The sequence below is a fragment of the Eleginops maclovinus genome, chromosome 4, assembly GCF_036324505.1.
Source record: "Eleginops maclovinus isolate JMC-PN-2008 ecotype Puerto Natales chromosome 4, JC_Emac_rtc_rv5, whole genome shotgun sequence".
Taxonomy (NCBI): domain Eukaryota; kingdom Metazoa; phylum Chordata; class Actinopteri; order Perciformes; family Eleginopidae; genus Eleginops; species Eleginops maclovinus.
Genome location: NC_086352.1, coordinates 13,197,187 through 13,212,303, shown reverse-complemented (window position 1 = coordinate 13,212,303; position 15,117 = coordinate 13,197,187). Strand labels below are relative to the sequence as shown.

Genomic DNA, 15,117 nt, shown 5'->3' with positions numbered 1-15,117 from the left:
TTGCTTGTATCGTCAGCCATTGAATCCAACCGTCGGTCGACGAGGAGGAATCGTGAATACATAAGAAGCAAGGGTCACCTTTCTGGCTTGTACTCGTTTAGACTCTTTATAGCGAAACAAGCAGTATTTCTTAGAGTGGATGTGGTATTAGTCGGTCTTCGGTAGCTTCTGTTTCCACTCAGCCCGCCTGCCAGGTATAATATTGGGCGACAGATGAGAGTGACAGTAGGGTGTTGTTAGCTGTTCGGTGATAATAAGAGATAACCGGGGGCTGTCAGGCGCAGATAAAACGGACAATAACGGTTAAAACTGGAGGATGTAGCGGCGACAGGCACTACTACTGATCACTATGGATACGGTGCATTGACCTACCGACGTGGGGACTAAACATGCTTCTACAAGTGGACTTAATCAACAACAAACCCATCGACACCATTTATCACTAATTTACTAAACAGGAACATAGTTGTCTTTATTTTTGTTGAGTTTGAATCAACAGTTAAACTCGGACGATGCGGCTTTTAAACCGCATGTCAAGGTGCTCTCATGGAGTATCCAAATTCAAGCTAGCACAGCCGAGGATGTTATGGCTGGATCACCGGCAAACTCTCTCAGCTGCCCCCCGGAGGAAGAGGCAGTTTACCGGGGTCAAGTCCTCAGCCCACCCTGCCTTCCCTCTCTGCTCCCCGGGGCTCTTCATGTCCGTCCTGCCCTGCAGTCCCCTCAGAGGTCTCTCCATATTCTCTCCACACACACGGACAGTCACACACACACTTGTTGCCTTTGCCAGCTCTTCGGCCACCTCCACGCCGACACCAGCCGGACAAGTGAAGACCCAGCCAGACACAGAGGGCGAACCGACTCCCACCACGGTCCCTCTGGAGGATGTTAAAAGGATTTTGAAACTTGCTCACCCGGAGAGATGGAAACTGGCAGGTCGGTGTTTACTGAGAATCTGCTTATATTTACCTGTGAAATTTAGCAATACCACACTGTAGAAATACTCAGTTACAAGCAGTGGTGGAATGTAAAAAAGTACATGTACCCAAGAACTGTACGTAAAGGTAACAATGGTAAAAAAAAAAAAAAAGTGGAGTGTTTGCACATTTGGTAGACAAAAACAATGAATATACTGTTGTAAATCCTTGAGTGATTTTCGAACTTAAATCCAATGTTAGGATACTATTCAGTGTTTCCATTCTTGGATTTGTTATTTTGTTGTGCCTTGCCTAAATATAGGAGGGAATGTGTGCAAGGCTACATTTTGGAAGTATCATTTTATTTTACCATGTGGGAGAAAGATTTGTTTTTAATCCATACGGAAATAACAAAGTATTTATTCTTGTTCCAACTGCTTTTGTATATAAATATTGTTGTTGTTTTCATGTTTTTAAGGAAAAACAAAAGCAATACATTCTCAAAGTATAGGCATAAAAGAAATATACGCTTTGTATTTTTGAAACTCGGAGGTACAGTAATATTCAAAAAGTATCAGTCACTACAGAAAACATGGCTGTATCCCTAAAACTCCCAGGCAACTCCCATTTCGAAGCCTCCCTGCTTTTTTTTGGGAGATGCATTGTATCCGGCTCTGACCTTTTGGAAATAGTTTTTTCCTGATAAGAAATGTCTGCATTAAGTCAAACTGTATTCATTACCTGCCACAGGCTGATCTTCTGGTCTCATCTGTTAAAGTTAGAAAAACAACCTCAAGTATCTTTCATCAGGTTTTTTTTTTGGTAAACCCTATAAAATATGAAGATAAACCTTCCTATTATAAATCATAGCCCTAGGTTTTGCTTTGCTACACTAATTTGTTACTTTTATCTGTCATTCTGTCTTTTCCTGTTCCCACATCAGCTGCTCTTGGCTTCCTGACCATATCCAGTGGAGTAACCATGTCATCCCCATTCCTCCTTGGCAAAGTGATTGACACCATTTATACTGCTGGAGCAGACACAGAGGCAATGACAGCCTCCCTGACATCATTATGTATCATGCTGACGGGGGTGTTCCTCTGTGGTGGGGCTGCCAATGCTGCCAGAGTCTACTTCATGCAGACATCAGGTGAGAAGGAGAGCCAAATACTCTACAGTGACACTTGTTCACTCAAAAGATCACTGCAGGGTACATCCAGCCAGCACTAAACATAAAACTCACTGATGTCCGCATCAATGAGCAGAACGTCATGAATAATAGTAATAATATTTATTGTCCATAGATGTGGGAATATGCGTTCTGCTTCAATGGTTGGTTAAACACATCATAGTAAATCAGAACACATAAAATAAATTACACAACATGCACAGTACAGACGACAACATGGACATGGTTTCAATTTGGAATGCTGTTTACGAATCTAGCAGTTATTTCATTTATTATGAATGTGTCATTTTTGTTATGTGTAATTAATGATTGCTGTGACAGTCAAGTGTCTCTTTGCAACAGTCTCCGATCTTTATCTTCCTCACTTATTGTCATCTCTTTTCAGGCCAAGAGATTGTCCGTAATCTCCGTATCTCCGTCTTCTCCTCGATCCTCAGACAGGAAGTGGCATTTTTTGACAGGAATAGGACCGGAGAGCTTATCAACCGTCTCTCTGCTGACACGGCTGTGGTGGGCCGCTCGATCACTGACAATCTGTCCGACGGGCTGAGAGCCGTCGCCCAGGCAGCTGCTGGAGTCAGTATGATGGTGAGTGTAACCCTCAGAGTGTCTGCTGTGGTCGAGAAGCATAGATTTGAAATAGGAATCAATAGGTTACCTTTATGATACATTGATCTTGTGAAATAAATGTTTGTGATAATGTGTTACTCGAGGGTCTAAAAAGTGGTAATCGCAAGTACCAACTGTCTTACTTGCTATTGAACCTCTGAAGCCGAAGCCGTTTTAAAGTTTTTGAAACCTATGGAAACAGCAAAATTATGGCTACAATTGGGAAGAACTCAGCTTAGTCTTGAGTTCGTATAATACAGTTATAATGCCATAAATATTGCATAAAAAAGATAAAACACGGGTTACATTTATCTGATCATTTCTTTCTTTTCAATTGGGAGGGAAAAAAAAAATATTTACAACATTTTTCAAAATGACCTCCAGTTGGAACTGAATTTGCTTGACATATTGACCTATTTACCTATACCTCTCTTATGTTCTCCTTTCCACTCTGTGTACACATTCTGCTGTTTACTGAGTTTTTGTAAGTGTCCAAGAAAAAATGTTGACTGATTTTGTCTCAGTCATTCATGTCTTTTTTTTTTACAGGTCCTGATTTGTGCAAACGGTATATAATTGTTTTTCCGGTCAAGGGACACATTATGATTGCCCGTTTTTTATCTTAGTGAACTGCCTTTCTTTGGGGTTTTGACTGTAATCGGGACTTTTAGAAAATGAGATGGGAATTTTCACTTTTTCTTGACATTTTATTGACCAAACCATGAATCGATTAATCCTAAAAAAACAACAGACAGACTAATCCATTTTGAAATAACCCTAACTCTCAGCTGTACTGCAGAGTAAGGTGTCTGAATGTAGAGTTGTGTTGTTCAGTACGAGGAGTAGTTTATGTCTTTGGTGTCTGTTTCCATGTCCTCCTTTCGGTTCTGAGCTGTCAGGAAATAGCTTTACTTCTTTTCAAAGAAAAGAATATAGTCTGTTAACTGACTGCCACACCCAGAGACACAAAGCATTGCGTGTGTGCATAAGGTAATTTAGTTGTCACCTCACTCACAGTATTCCCAAACCAGCAGTTAAACTGTTAATATTTCCTGAGCTTTATCTCTTAATGACTCTTATCTGACGACGTTGTCACAAGGCTCACTTTTATTATCTCTTTCTTCTTTATCGTTGATGTGAGATTCTTTGACTAACAGGTCTGTTAACTTCCTTCTATCTGTATTTTCCCCGAACAGAAGACTATATATAACACAATGCAAACGCACGACTAAAAGTCAGCTACAAGGAAGTAAAATGATTTGCTGGTATAACGAATGTTCAAGGAAATGAATGAAAGTATTTGCTGTAATTTTCTGTCTTCCTCCTCTGCTTCCTTCCTCCCCCCCACTACTATCTTACCTCCCTGTTCTTTACATTAAGTGCTGTTTTTTCTTCTTTCTCATCCTATAGTTCTATGTCTCTCCCAGCCTTGCAAGCTTCGTGTTGTTGATTGTTCCTCCTTTGGCTGGTCTTGCTGTGGTTTACGGCAGATACCTTCGCTCCATCTCCAAAAGCACACAGGATGCACTCGCACAAGCCACACAGGTACGGTGCACAGAAACACACAGAGCACTTTTGTTTTTTCATTTGTTTCATCATCACATTTTCGTTGATGTTCTACAGTGCAAACAACTAAGACAGTATTTGAGGATGTGGTAAATAAAAACAAGGAAGCTGTGACAAAAAGTGATTCACCTGCTTTTTGCACTAGTTAAGTAAAGTTCTATTCTGTAAACATGGCTTCATGTTATTTCTTAGTGAAGCTATACTGTTTGTCTCTGCTTGAATTGTGTGTCCATCTGATATAAATGCTGCACTGCCTGGGGCATCTTAATTAAATATGCACATAGAGCACATTTTCCCTGTAAATGATCTAAATTCTAACAGATAAGGTTGTAATAAAACTGTTTTCCTGTGTGTGTAGTTGGCAGAGGAGCGTATTAGCAACATGCGGACAGTCAGGGCATTTGGGAAAGAGCTGTCCGAGGTCAACACATACACAGAGAAGACAGACCAGGTCCTCTTGCTGGCCAGGAAGGAAGCTGTACTACGGGCTGGCTTTTTTGGAGTGGTAAGTGTGTGTGCATCTGTGTGTTTCCTGTCAGTGAAGAAAAACCAAATCCACAATTAGGAAGTGAAATATTGCACAGGGGCTTCTGCTTTTTTGCACCTGTTTCATCAGACACCACAGTACCTGACATTTGTGTAAAGGACTGATGTTAAACCACAAAGAAGCATTGTCTTATCCTCCGTACACGGTCAGAGTGTCTGCTGTCGCACCACCTGACTACAGAGCAGCTTCTTTCCTCAGGCTGTGAGACTCATCTCCACACTCCACTACAAATCAAAACATCCATAAAATGTAGTAATCACCTATCCAAACACTGTGAACAACAAGTTCCGTATGATAAGGTACCAATTATTGGCTTTTGTATTCGACAGGATTCAGCTTGGCATCTCTGATAAACTGGCAATTCAATCTGATAAAAAAAATAAGCTCTTTGTGAATTATATAATTCTCCCTGCATTTCCTCCCCTCTGTCTGTGTCTCTAATTCAAATGTTATCAGGTAAATAATAATCTCCAGGCTCAGTGAACTGTAGATCAGCAGCAGTTTCCCTAATGTGCAATAATCAGTTTAATTAGTGCTGTGTCAGGAAGTAGCAGTGATGCCAGATGTTGGAGTAATCAAATAACCAGAGGGTGTGTACATGTGTGTTTCAGACTGGGCTCAGTGGAAACATCATGATCCTGTCAGTGCTGTACAAAGGAGGCCTGCTGATGGCCAGCCAGCACATGACTGTGGGGGAGCTGTCAGCCTTCCTCATGTACACCTTCTGGGTGGGCATCAGTATTGCAGGTAACGCATACATGCATTAGCACTTGATTTTAAATGAATTCCGTTATCTGAAATTTTTTAATCGGTGTGCACTGTGTGTGTGTGTTTAAAGGCTTATGTCTCGATGTCCATCTATAGGTCTGAGTTCATTCTACTCTGAGCTGATGAAAGGATTCGGAGCAGGATCCAGACTGTGGGAGCTGCTGGACAGAAAACCAGAGTTTCCTCTTAATGGTTAGCTCACACACACACACACACACACACACACACACACACACACACACACACACACACACAACTTTTTTATAGATAGTTTATAGGTGCCCCTTCAATTGTACGCCCGTATTAAACCAGTCAAGTAAGATAAACTAAATATGGGTTTTAACTTTGTGTCCCTCTCTCTCTCTGCCCCTCTTCAGAGGGCCTCATGCTCTCTGCAGACCAGCTGAAAGGTCGGTTGGAGTTCTCTGATGTCTCCTTTGCCTACCCGACCCGTAGTGAGGCCCCTATCTTCCAGAACCTCAATCTGCTGGTCCCCGCTGGTAGCGTCATGGCTGTGGTGGGACCCAGCGGCTCCGGAAAATCCACCCTGGTCTCACTGCTGCTCCGGCTGTACGACTGCAACTCTGGTGAGAATGCGTTCTGTCTAATATGTGATCAGACGCCGTGAAAAATCTGTTGCTGACAAACCTCTGTCAGGTATCTGTTTAAACTTGTTTTAAATATCCCATTTTCTCCAGGTTCTATAACAATCGATGGTCATGACATCAGAGATCTGAATCCCTATTGGCTCAGGAGTCACATTGGAACCGTCAGCCAGGTAATAAGCTAAACTTTAAAGGTATAATATGTAACTTTTTTAAATAGAAAATCTACAAATGACTTCACTAAAATGTTATATATTTCTTAGAGCTGTGGACTTATCCTACATTTTTACAACAATTTCCAAACGTAGATAATAGCGTAAATAATTGCTGGTCTTGTATCACCTTCTGTGTATGTGCAGCACTTTGGTTGTCTGGTAGAAACTGTCATTTACTGTTCATCCAGTTTTAAGTCTTTGCAATACATTTATTAGATCTGGGATTTAGGTAACTACTGTATGTATTTACTCAATAAATGATTTTAGTCAACAAACTGCTATATATTAAAAGATCTGAAAAGTAAGTTAAGCATACTTCAGCTGTACCCCAACAGGGAGAGAGAAACAGATTGTTTCACTTTAATAGCTTTATTTATTTATTTATTTTTACCTGTTTTATTCACCAGTTTGTTTTAGAGAGGATAAAACCTCTCCCATTAAATGATCCCACGCTACTTCATGCCTTCATCGGGCTTCCTCTGTTGTTATTGTTATGATTAAGAGTCCCCTATCAGCAGAAAATCACTTATTATGCATTTAACTTGTTTATGTTCCTATACAACAGATCTCACAGCACACACGTAATCTGAGCATTATGTGCATTTCTATTAACTTCAATTGACCATAAAATGTTGAGTGAATATTGTCTTCCTGCTTTTCTCCCAGGAGCCTGTGCTGTTTTCCTACTCTATAAGAGATAATATAGCTTACGGTGCAGTGGACCCAAAAGCTGTGACCACAGAGGACGTATACAGGGCAGCAAAAGCCGCCAACGCCTTCAATTTCATCCAGGCTTTCCCCAATGGCTTTAACACTGTGGTGGGGGAGAAGGGAGTGCTGCTGTCAGGTGAGAAACAGCCAGAGATTCGACAGGGGTGTGATCACAACAACCACTTAGCTGAAGATGTTGAAAGCAGGCATCTGGGTTAATGATACCAAAGAGGACATACATCTTTTTTCCCCCTACCACCTTCCCTTAAGAGCTGTTGTTTTCCAACTTACATACACACAGCCTTTGTGTGTGTACAAGATTAACTTATGTTTGTTTCTCAGGTGGTCAGAAGCAGAGGATAGCCATAGCCAGGGCTCTGCTCAAGGTGAGTACAACTACATGGTTGATTTACTGTTTAACCACATCATAAGAAAGACACTATTCTGGTCATAAAACCAGTCATCTGCACCTAAGATTTATTATCCTTTAACCAGGCCTGATTGTTACCGTCAGTCAGTGGCGGCTGGCCAATAGAGGGCGCTAGGGCGCCGCCCCACCACTCACCTCTCACCACATTTCCTTGAATAAGACATAAAAAAATGAAATAAAAATGAAATAATAAAATAAAAATATTTCGAAATATATGTATATAATTTTTTAGATGTGCAAGATAAATATTTCATAGTTAATGATGAGTAAAGTTGTTTCGTTCGTTGACATTGTCTGATTGGTGACGTGTTTCCGCCCTGGGGCGCAGGAATCTTTGCCCATAGACTCTCGTTAAAAGTTGTACATGCGCAGTAGCTCCTCTTCAATACAAGAGATAGGACGATGTTGGGGCGCACCTCTCCTGCGCCCCGAGCTGAATGCAGCTGGATTTGGCGGCGGGGCTGACGTCACAGCCTTCTGTCATAAAGTATGTGTATTGTCCATGTTATATATGATATATATTATTTAAATATACAGATATAGAGATAGAGAGATAGATATAGAGATAGATATTTATTATATATGTATATTGGCCATCTGTATAGTAATATAGCACATCTGTATATGTGTTCATACTACATCTGTTTATACTATGCCAATTATTCCCACCTCTTTATACTGCCCTTATCTTTACATAATCACTCTTAACTGCATATGCTGTACATACTCTATATATCGCACTTGTTTCTCTTTGCACTTCTATCTATCTATCTATAATGTTGTTTTTGTTGTTTTCATTTATGTAAATACACTCGTTTGATACCTTAGTACATGTATGCATGCTTTATTTTTTATATACATTTTGGAGTTATAGCCCCCCCTGGAGAAAACTCACCAGCCGTCACTGCCGTCAGTGCTCACAGACTGTTATCATTCAGAAGGGAGCCATGGTTCTTCTTTTAGATCTAAAACTATTTATTGGATAAGTAGCACTACAAGTAAGGGAAACATGTGTGTTGTTGATTTTGAGTCACTTTGAAGTTGAACCAGGATCTACACACTTTCTGATGTGGTGTGTGTCCTTAATTATTATGTATATGTATAATATGTATTTTATGTTTATTTCCCGTTGTGTTCTCTTTTTACAGAACCCTAAGATCCTGCTGTTAGATGAAGCTACCAGGTGAGAAAGACTTTACAATACTTTCCCTTTCAAGATATTAATACCCCTCCCTACGGCACTGCAAAAGTGATATACAAGGATAAGGATCCTGCCTTTTAGAAACTGTTTTTTAAAATGTTGCTAGTTACAAATACTTAGGTTAATTAGTTGGAAACGACTCTAAACGACCATCTTTCCTTAGTGCATTGGATGCCGAGAATGAGCTCCTGGTCCAGGAGGCGTTGGAGCGTCTGATGGAAGGTAGTTCCATTTCCTGTTCAAATTGTATTCATTTGAGAATAAAGTTATTATGTGTATCTACTGGCACACTAATCCCCTTTTATTCTCTTTTGACTTTTCTTTTTCCTGTCCCTCTCTCCTAATCAACAGGAGGACAGTCGTGATCATCGCTCACCGTCTGTCCACCATTCAGAACGCGAACGCCGTCGCTGTACTGGATCAGCAGCGTATCGCCGAGTGTGGCCAGCACGTAGAGCTGCTAAGCAACAGGCAAGGACTGTTCAGAAAACTGATGGAGAAACAAGTGTTTATACAGGATGAACACAAACTCGCCCTTCGCTGAGACGACAGTGAGTACAGACCGGTAGATGAGGAAGAGGGAGTTCACCAGGTGAGGTCCTTGCCTGGGACAATAAGTGGCTTTGCTCTAGAAGCAACACGGGCAGAGGGGAAAAAAGGATATTGCCTGGAATTAATAGAGATGGATTAAAAAAATGAAGAAAAGCCAAACTTTCCACAGGACCTCCGATGCTCACTAGAGACAAAGATGGAAAACCACTAAGAAACATTTAAGGGATCCTAAATCTTACATGCTGCAAGAGTCTTTTCACTGCTGAAATAACTATAGGAGAAAAGGAAACAGACAGAGTAATTCACAGCAGAGACCTAAGAACTGAAACATGCATCAGCGTGCTAAAACACATACATCATTTTGAAAATATATAAATCTACACTGAAAGAAGAGGTCTAAGTGGGAGAGAAGAAGGGACATAATGAAGACTCTCCTCACACAGGAAGCTCGTAATCCACTTGTCATTTATCAATCACTTTCACCATAGTTTTGGGACATACTTAGGACATACAGTTGCTGAATGTTAATGTGACCGATCTGACTTTCATTCTCTCTGCTTTGGGACACTGTAGTCTGTTCTCACTTCATGATTTTCAAACCAAAAACAGTTCAGTGTCATGTATACAGAACTGTGTAGTGTGTATGTGTCTACGTATTATTGATTTTAAAACTTGAAGCTTACACTCAGAGCCTTTTGTAGTCATATTGTAGTTTAAACAAAATAAATGAAGATCCAATATGAACTCTATAAGGATATTAATGTACGCACATTCGCCATGAACAACATTAAGGATTGTGCTCTCAATTCCAGCATGGTTAAGGCAGCAGTAGACTAACAGTCCACATGTCCATGGTGGCCTCTAAGAGAAAGTAGATAACAGGAAGTGGTTAAAACATTCTAAATATAACACACTTAAACTGATATTGATTTTGTTTTTAGCTCGGCCTATTCCAAAGGGCTAAGATATGTTTTGTTGCTGCCCCCGTCCAAAACAGTATATTGCAACACCCTAGTGCTGGTACTCCTGTATTTCTACAAACATACCAATCCCAACTCTGTCTTAAAGTTGGTGTCTGAAATAGTTATCCAAACTGGGAACCTGTCGACTGCCATCTACTGCAGGTCATACATGGACTTTGAATAAGTACCTCAACAGCCCCTCTTCAAAAAAGCTAAACAATCCCTTTTCAGCAACAGCCCTGAAACTGCTAAACTTCCCCGTCTTTATATGCCAAAATAAATCAGATGTGCACAGTAACTTGAGAAAGGTCTGCTAAACTGCCTCTTTATCTGGTATACTTTTGCTGTTCTTGGGGGAGGGTGAGCACACAAGAGACATGTTATTAAAATCAGAGGTGGTCTATGTGCCATAATCCCCCCTCTCTTAACAATTATCTCCTTATCTAAAGCCCCTAATCCCTTCATCTTTTATTTTGTATGGTAATCCTAGTCAGCTTTCTTGGTCTAATATATAAATGGTGGAAAAACAGAAACCAACATAATAAAAACATACTCAACATACCCCGCGGCTCGGTGTTTACAGGATGTGCACTTGGCCAGCATTACATTTTATGTAAACAGCCCTCAAACCACGTACACGTTAGCCACAGCGTTGTCGAGCCAGCTATAATATTTAGCTGGCTTAAAGGGCTTGACTCAGAAGTAATGATTCTCCTCAGTAAATATTTGCATGTTAACAGCCCACTTCACCGCCCAGGGGGAGTCTGGCCGAGTGCTTAAAGTGCCCTACAGTTATTGAAGTGACTGTAGGATGGTATTTTGATGACCTCAAACCCCATTATCCCATGATCTAATTCATTTCTTTGATGAAATCTAAATTAAATTGTTATTTTGGATTGGATTATTATTAAAGATAAACATCTCAAGGGTTAATGGCACAGTGAATACAAGCTGCTTTATCTACAGAGTCTTCCCTTTTGATCATCTGCACCATCCTTAATATGAGAAAAAACTTTTGCCTTCAAAAAAAGCCATTAAGTGTGTATTATTGTTAAATAACACAACATCCAGACAGAACTTCCTAAATCCGAGAGGAAGATCCTCTCTGATTCAAAGGATACAATTTGCTTAAAAAACATCTCACTTCCTTCAGTTACAGTGTTTCCTGGTTGGGTTACCTGTGAGTTTATTCGTTGTTTCAGGGCTCAAACTTTTTATTTCCTATTCTTTCACTCCAATAACAAGACTGCCAAACGGTGTGGTCATATTTTCTTGTTTTTGACTGGGGTTAGACACGTGAATCATTGTGAACGTCACTTAATTTTCACGATTTGAAGGCAGTCATGTGGCCTGAAAATATTCACACAAGGGATAAATGAATACATTGATCATTGTTAATGATCCAATCGGTCATATAAAAGCATACTACTGTGTGATAGTGATCGCTCTCTGGATGTATAAATGTAGAGTTGTATATATTTATTACAGTGTACAGACTGTAAGGCAGCAGCATGTGATCTCTGTTACCTGTGGACAGTTTTCATGTTTTTTGTTTTCTTTTAGCCAAGATGCTTATTATTTCGCCTAAAAGTCAGGTATTTCCTATTTACTCCCAACATGCAAGTCTTCTTTAAATTAAACTATATTTTCATATGATGCCTTGATCATTGTGTCTGAACATCACAGATCCAGACTTGTGTTGTGGTTCCTGTGGAAATATGTTTGTAATATCAACATACCCTGCACTTGTAATTAAATTAAAAAATAAGTCATGCTGACAAATCACTCCCTCTGTAAAGTAAACCCTGACAATGCTTGAAAGCTTGTAAATGAATGATGGATCCATGACGGTTTAAACAATCACAGAAGACTCAATGGTTGCTTTTTGAACTTGTATAAGTTATAAATAATACGTCCTAAATGATGTATGAAAGATTTTTGTATTATCGTGTTTGTAAATTATTATAATTCTATGAAAAGGTGAATAAAGTGAGATATTAATAGTTTTATTAATGGAAAGATCTTTGTTGTGTTTGTTTGTTAATCCTTCTGTTAAGGCTCATTCTGTATACACTTATATTGTTGTTAAGCACATTGGAATAGTTTTAATTTATTATATTCTATTACATTTTTTTCAAGGGGGTTGGCTTTACCCATATCATATTTTATTTTATCTTAGCATCTGTAAATCCTCACTCCCTTACAGAGCCATTTATTATGGACCCAGGAGCCGCTATAACAACTATGTCCATGGATAGATAGATCGATGGATAGAGGTTTGCACTTCATACCTAAACACTTCTATTTCTCTATCATTGTACATTATATTTTACAACTTGTACAAGATCCCATTCCCTTTTTTCAACTAGTCGTACTGACCTTTTCATCATAACACTGTGCTTTTGTCTCACAGCTCACTGTGTTTCCATGCAGTGTTGGGCTGCCAGTAGGTGGCGCTGCTGCTTCACACATTGAGCTGCAGGAGGCTCACTGCTGCTGCTCAGGTTGGTGGGATCAATGTTTATTCAATCCATCATACCAAAATAAAACTTCCTGGTACTGATGTGAGTTATGTGTGTTCAGCTGTTGTCAGGTTGTGTTGAAAGCCTGCTGAGCTCTTCATGCAAATAGACACACTGGCACATTGTTCCACCTGCTAAACCATACAGGGGTAGAAAAGCAGGAAATGCAATCTATTGATTTATCTTCCCATGTGAGTGTGTGTTGCCCTTATGTGGTAATGTAAGAGCAGGGCTGGAAAGTAACGTGTATATATGTATATATTTACTCAAGACTATGTTTTTATTTTTCTGCTACTTTCTACTTTTGCTATATTTCTCTCAGAAAGAAATTACTAGTCTTGTTGTCTGTGTGTTGCAATAGTATTACAAATGATATATGAACTCTTAATTGATGATGATTTGTGATGTATTAGGTTAACTTGCAGTGTATAAAATAGTCCTTACTATACCCTTAACAGCTGCAACATTAGAGATGTTTACAAATGTAAAGCATCAATATGTGAAATGAATGATATATATATATTACAAGTATGAAATGGGAAATACTGCATTATGAGTACTTTTACTTTTGGTACCTTAAGTATATTTTCATTCATGTACTTTTGTTTTTTATGCAATGTTTTAACAGTGAAAGAGGATTTCTACACAGAGGTATTAATAATTGTACTTAAGATAAAGATCTGAGTAGTTTTTCCAACACTGTTTAGGATTTCTCATGGAAACTCAAGTATAAGCCAATCAACCAGTGCAGATATTCAAATGCAATGCTGTATGTGAGATCCAAACAGTACAGGCAGCAGAGGCAAAACCATGCTGTAAAATATTACTGAAAATAAAACCTAAATATCTTAAGAGTTCAACTTTCCCTTTAGATTTGTTCTTGGGTTTGATTCAAGCCCTAAAGTCACAGTATATGGTGAAAATAATTTAATCTAGGCCTTACTATTTAGATTATTTTCTCCATGACCCTTTTAAACATTGTGACCTCTCTCTGTAAACCGTAAGTAATGTCTCCTCATTCTTAGTGAAGAAACATTCCCAAACAGGGTCCCTCCTCCCGCAAAGGCAGCAGTTGTGCTCCTGCTTTGCAGCTCACCAGGTGCTGCTCAGCCCAGCGTGGGTCTCCAATTCCAGCTCCATGTGCTGCACAGCTCCCCTCGCTTTCTCTGTATCTGCCCCCGAGCTATTTGAAGAACTACAGGAACTTGTTACTTTAAAAAATAATATATATAATATAATGCATTCAGTTGGGAATAGTTTTCTTAAGTATAATAAGTCAATTTGGTGAAGCACAACAGTACCACAGCACCATGCAGAGGTTTACTGTAAATGTCACTGTCAAACTGAGACATACAACTACTTAAAATGCAAATGCACTGCACAGGCACAATTGAATATTTAGTTTTCTTTTAAAAAGAAAGAAGTGGTCCACCTCTTGTTGTTCCTGTCAGCCATTAAGCATAACACCTTCCAACCACATATTGATTCAAATCAATTTAAAATGGTTAAGATGTTGTCTTTGTGTGACAGGAGAAGATCATGAGTCTTGTTTACCCTCATTGGGAGCCTTAGAAAGCAGCAGTAGAAAGCATGGCACACTCAGCAATTACTGATTTGTGCAGCATATCACTGACATGATGAAGAGGAAACTGTCCTGAAAATGGATGGGATCAAATCACATCATTAGTACTACATAAAAAATGTCAACAGGTTTGTCTCAAAACAAAAACAGTTTGAATACCAGACTGAAAACAAACTTGATAAATCTAGCCCTGAGTCACTTTTACCTGTCAATTTACAATGTATCCATTATCAGTGTCCTCAGTCTGTCTTCACTGTAACACCTGAGATAGAAAACTAATCTCCAAAATCTCCAACAATCCTCCTCCTGTCTGTCCTCGACATTCATCACAGGAGCCTCTGTCGTTGAGTACGCTGCCACACTTAAAAAGGTAGGACACTCGTGTGCAGCAAGTGTATTGGTTCCAGCGATTGAATGCCGAGGCTTGTGCTATTCTTACACTTTCTATGTCACTCTGGCCCTCTGTGCTCTCCTGAGAGACAGAGAGAGAGTGTGTTGACTGAAATGAAATTCTAACTCAGTAGGTAGCAAGGTAGAGTCTGAGCATGCTTTAACAAGAAAATCAAACTGTGTTTATCTCCACCTGTCAACTGTTCTCCCTTCTAGCCACCACTTAATATTACAATTATAAGTCCTACATTAAAAAACATAATAATCTAGAAAATACTACCAAAGATTCCTCTCATGTCCAAAGTCTCTGGTTCAGCTGGCTTATCTTCTGACAAACTTAACTATTTTTTT

General features: G+C 39.5%; 1 protein-coding gene across 1 annotated transcript; it reads left to right on the top strand.

The window, feature by feature from the left end:
- Positions 1-36: 36 nt before the first annotated feature.
- abcb10 (ATP-binding cassette, sub-family B (MDR/TAP), member 10) lies at positions 37-12,291 on the top strand. The gene is made up of 14 exons (XM_063881805.1): positions 37-936; positions 1,861-2,067; positions 2,492-2,694; positions 4,126-4,260; positions 4,640-4,786; positions 5,440-5,575; positions 5,693-5,788; positions 5,974-6,183; positions 6,295-6,374; positions 7,083-7,263; positions 7,470-7,513; positions 8,706-8,740; positions 8,922-8,981; positions 9,110-12,291. Exons 1-14 carry the CDS (start codon positions 513-515, stop codon positions 9,300-9,302), a joined length of 2,151 nt encoding a protein of 716 aa, XP_063737875.1. The 5' UTR covers positions 37-512; the 3' UTR covers positions 9,303-12,291.
- Positions 12,292-15,117: the final 2,826 nt, after the last annotated feature.

Bases quoted from the DNA above. Each gene is read 5' to 3' on its own strand.
- abcb10 (XM_063881805.1), top strand. From the start codon at position 513: ATGCGGCTTTTAAACCGCATGTCAAGGTGCTCTCATGGAGTATCCAAA. The intron at 937-1,860 runs GTCGGTGTTTAC...TTCCCACATCAG, and splicing joins GGAGAGATGGAAACTGGCAG to CTGCTCTTGGCTTCCTGACC. The intron at 8,982-9,109 runs TAGTTCCATTTC...CCTAATCAACAG, and splicing joins TTGGAGCGTCTGATGGAAGG to GAGGACAGTCGTGATCATCG.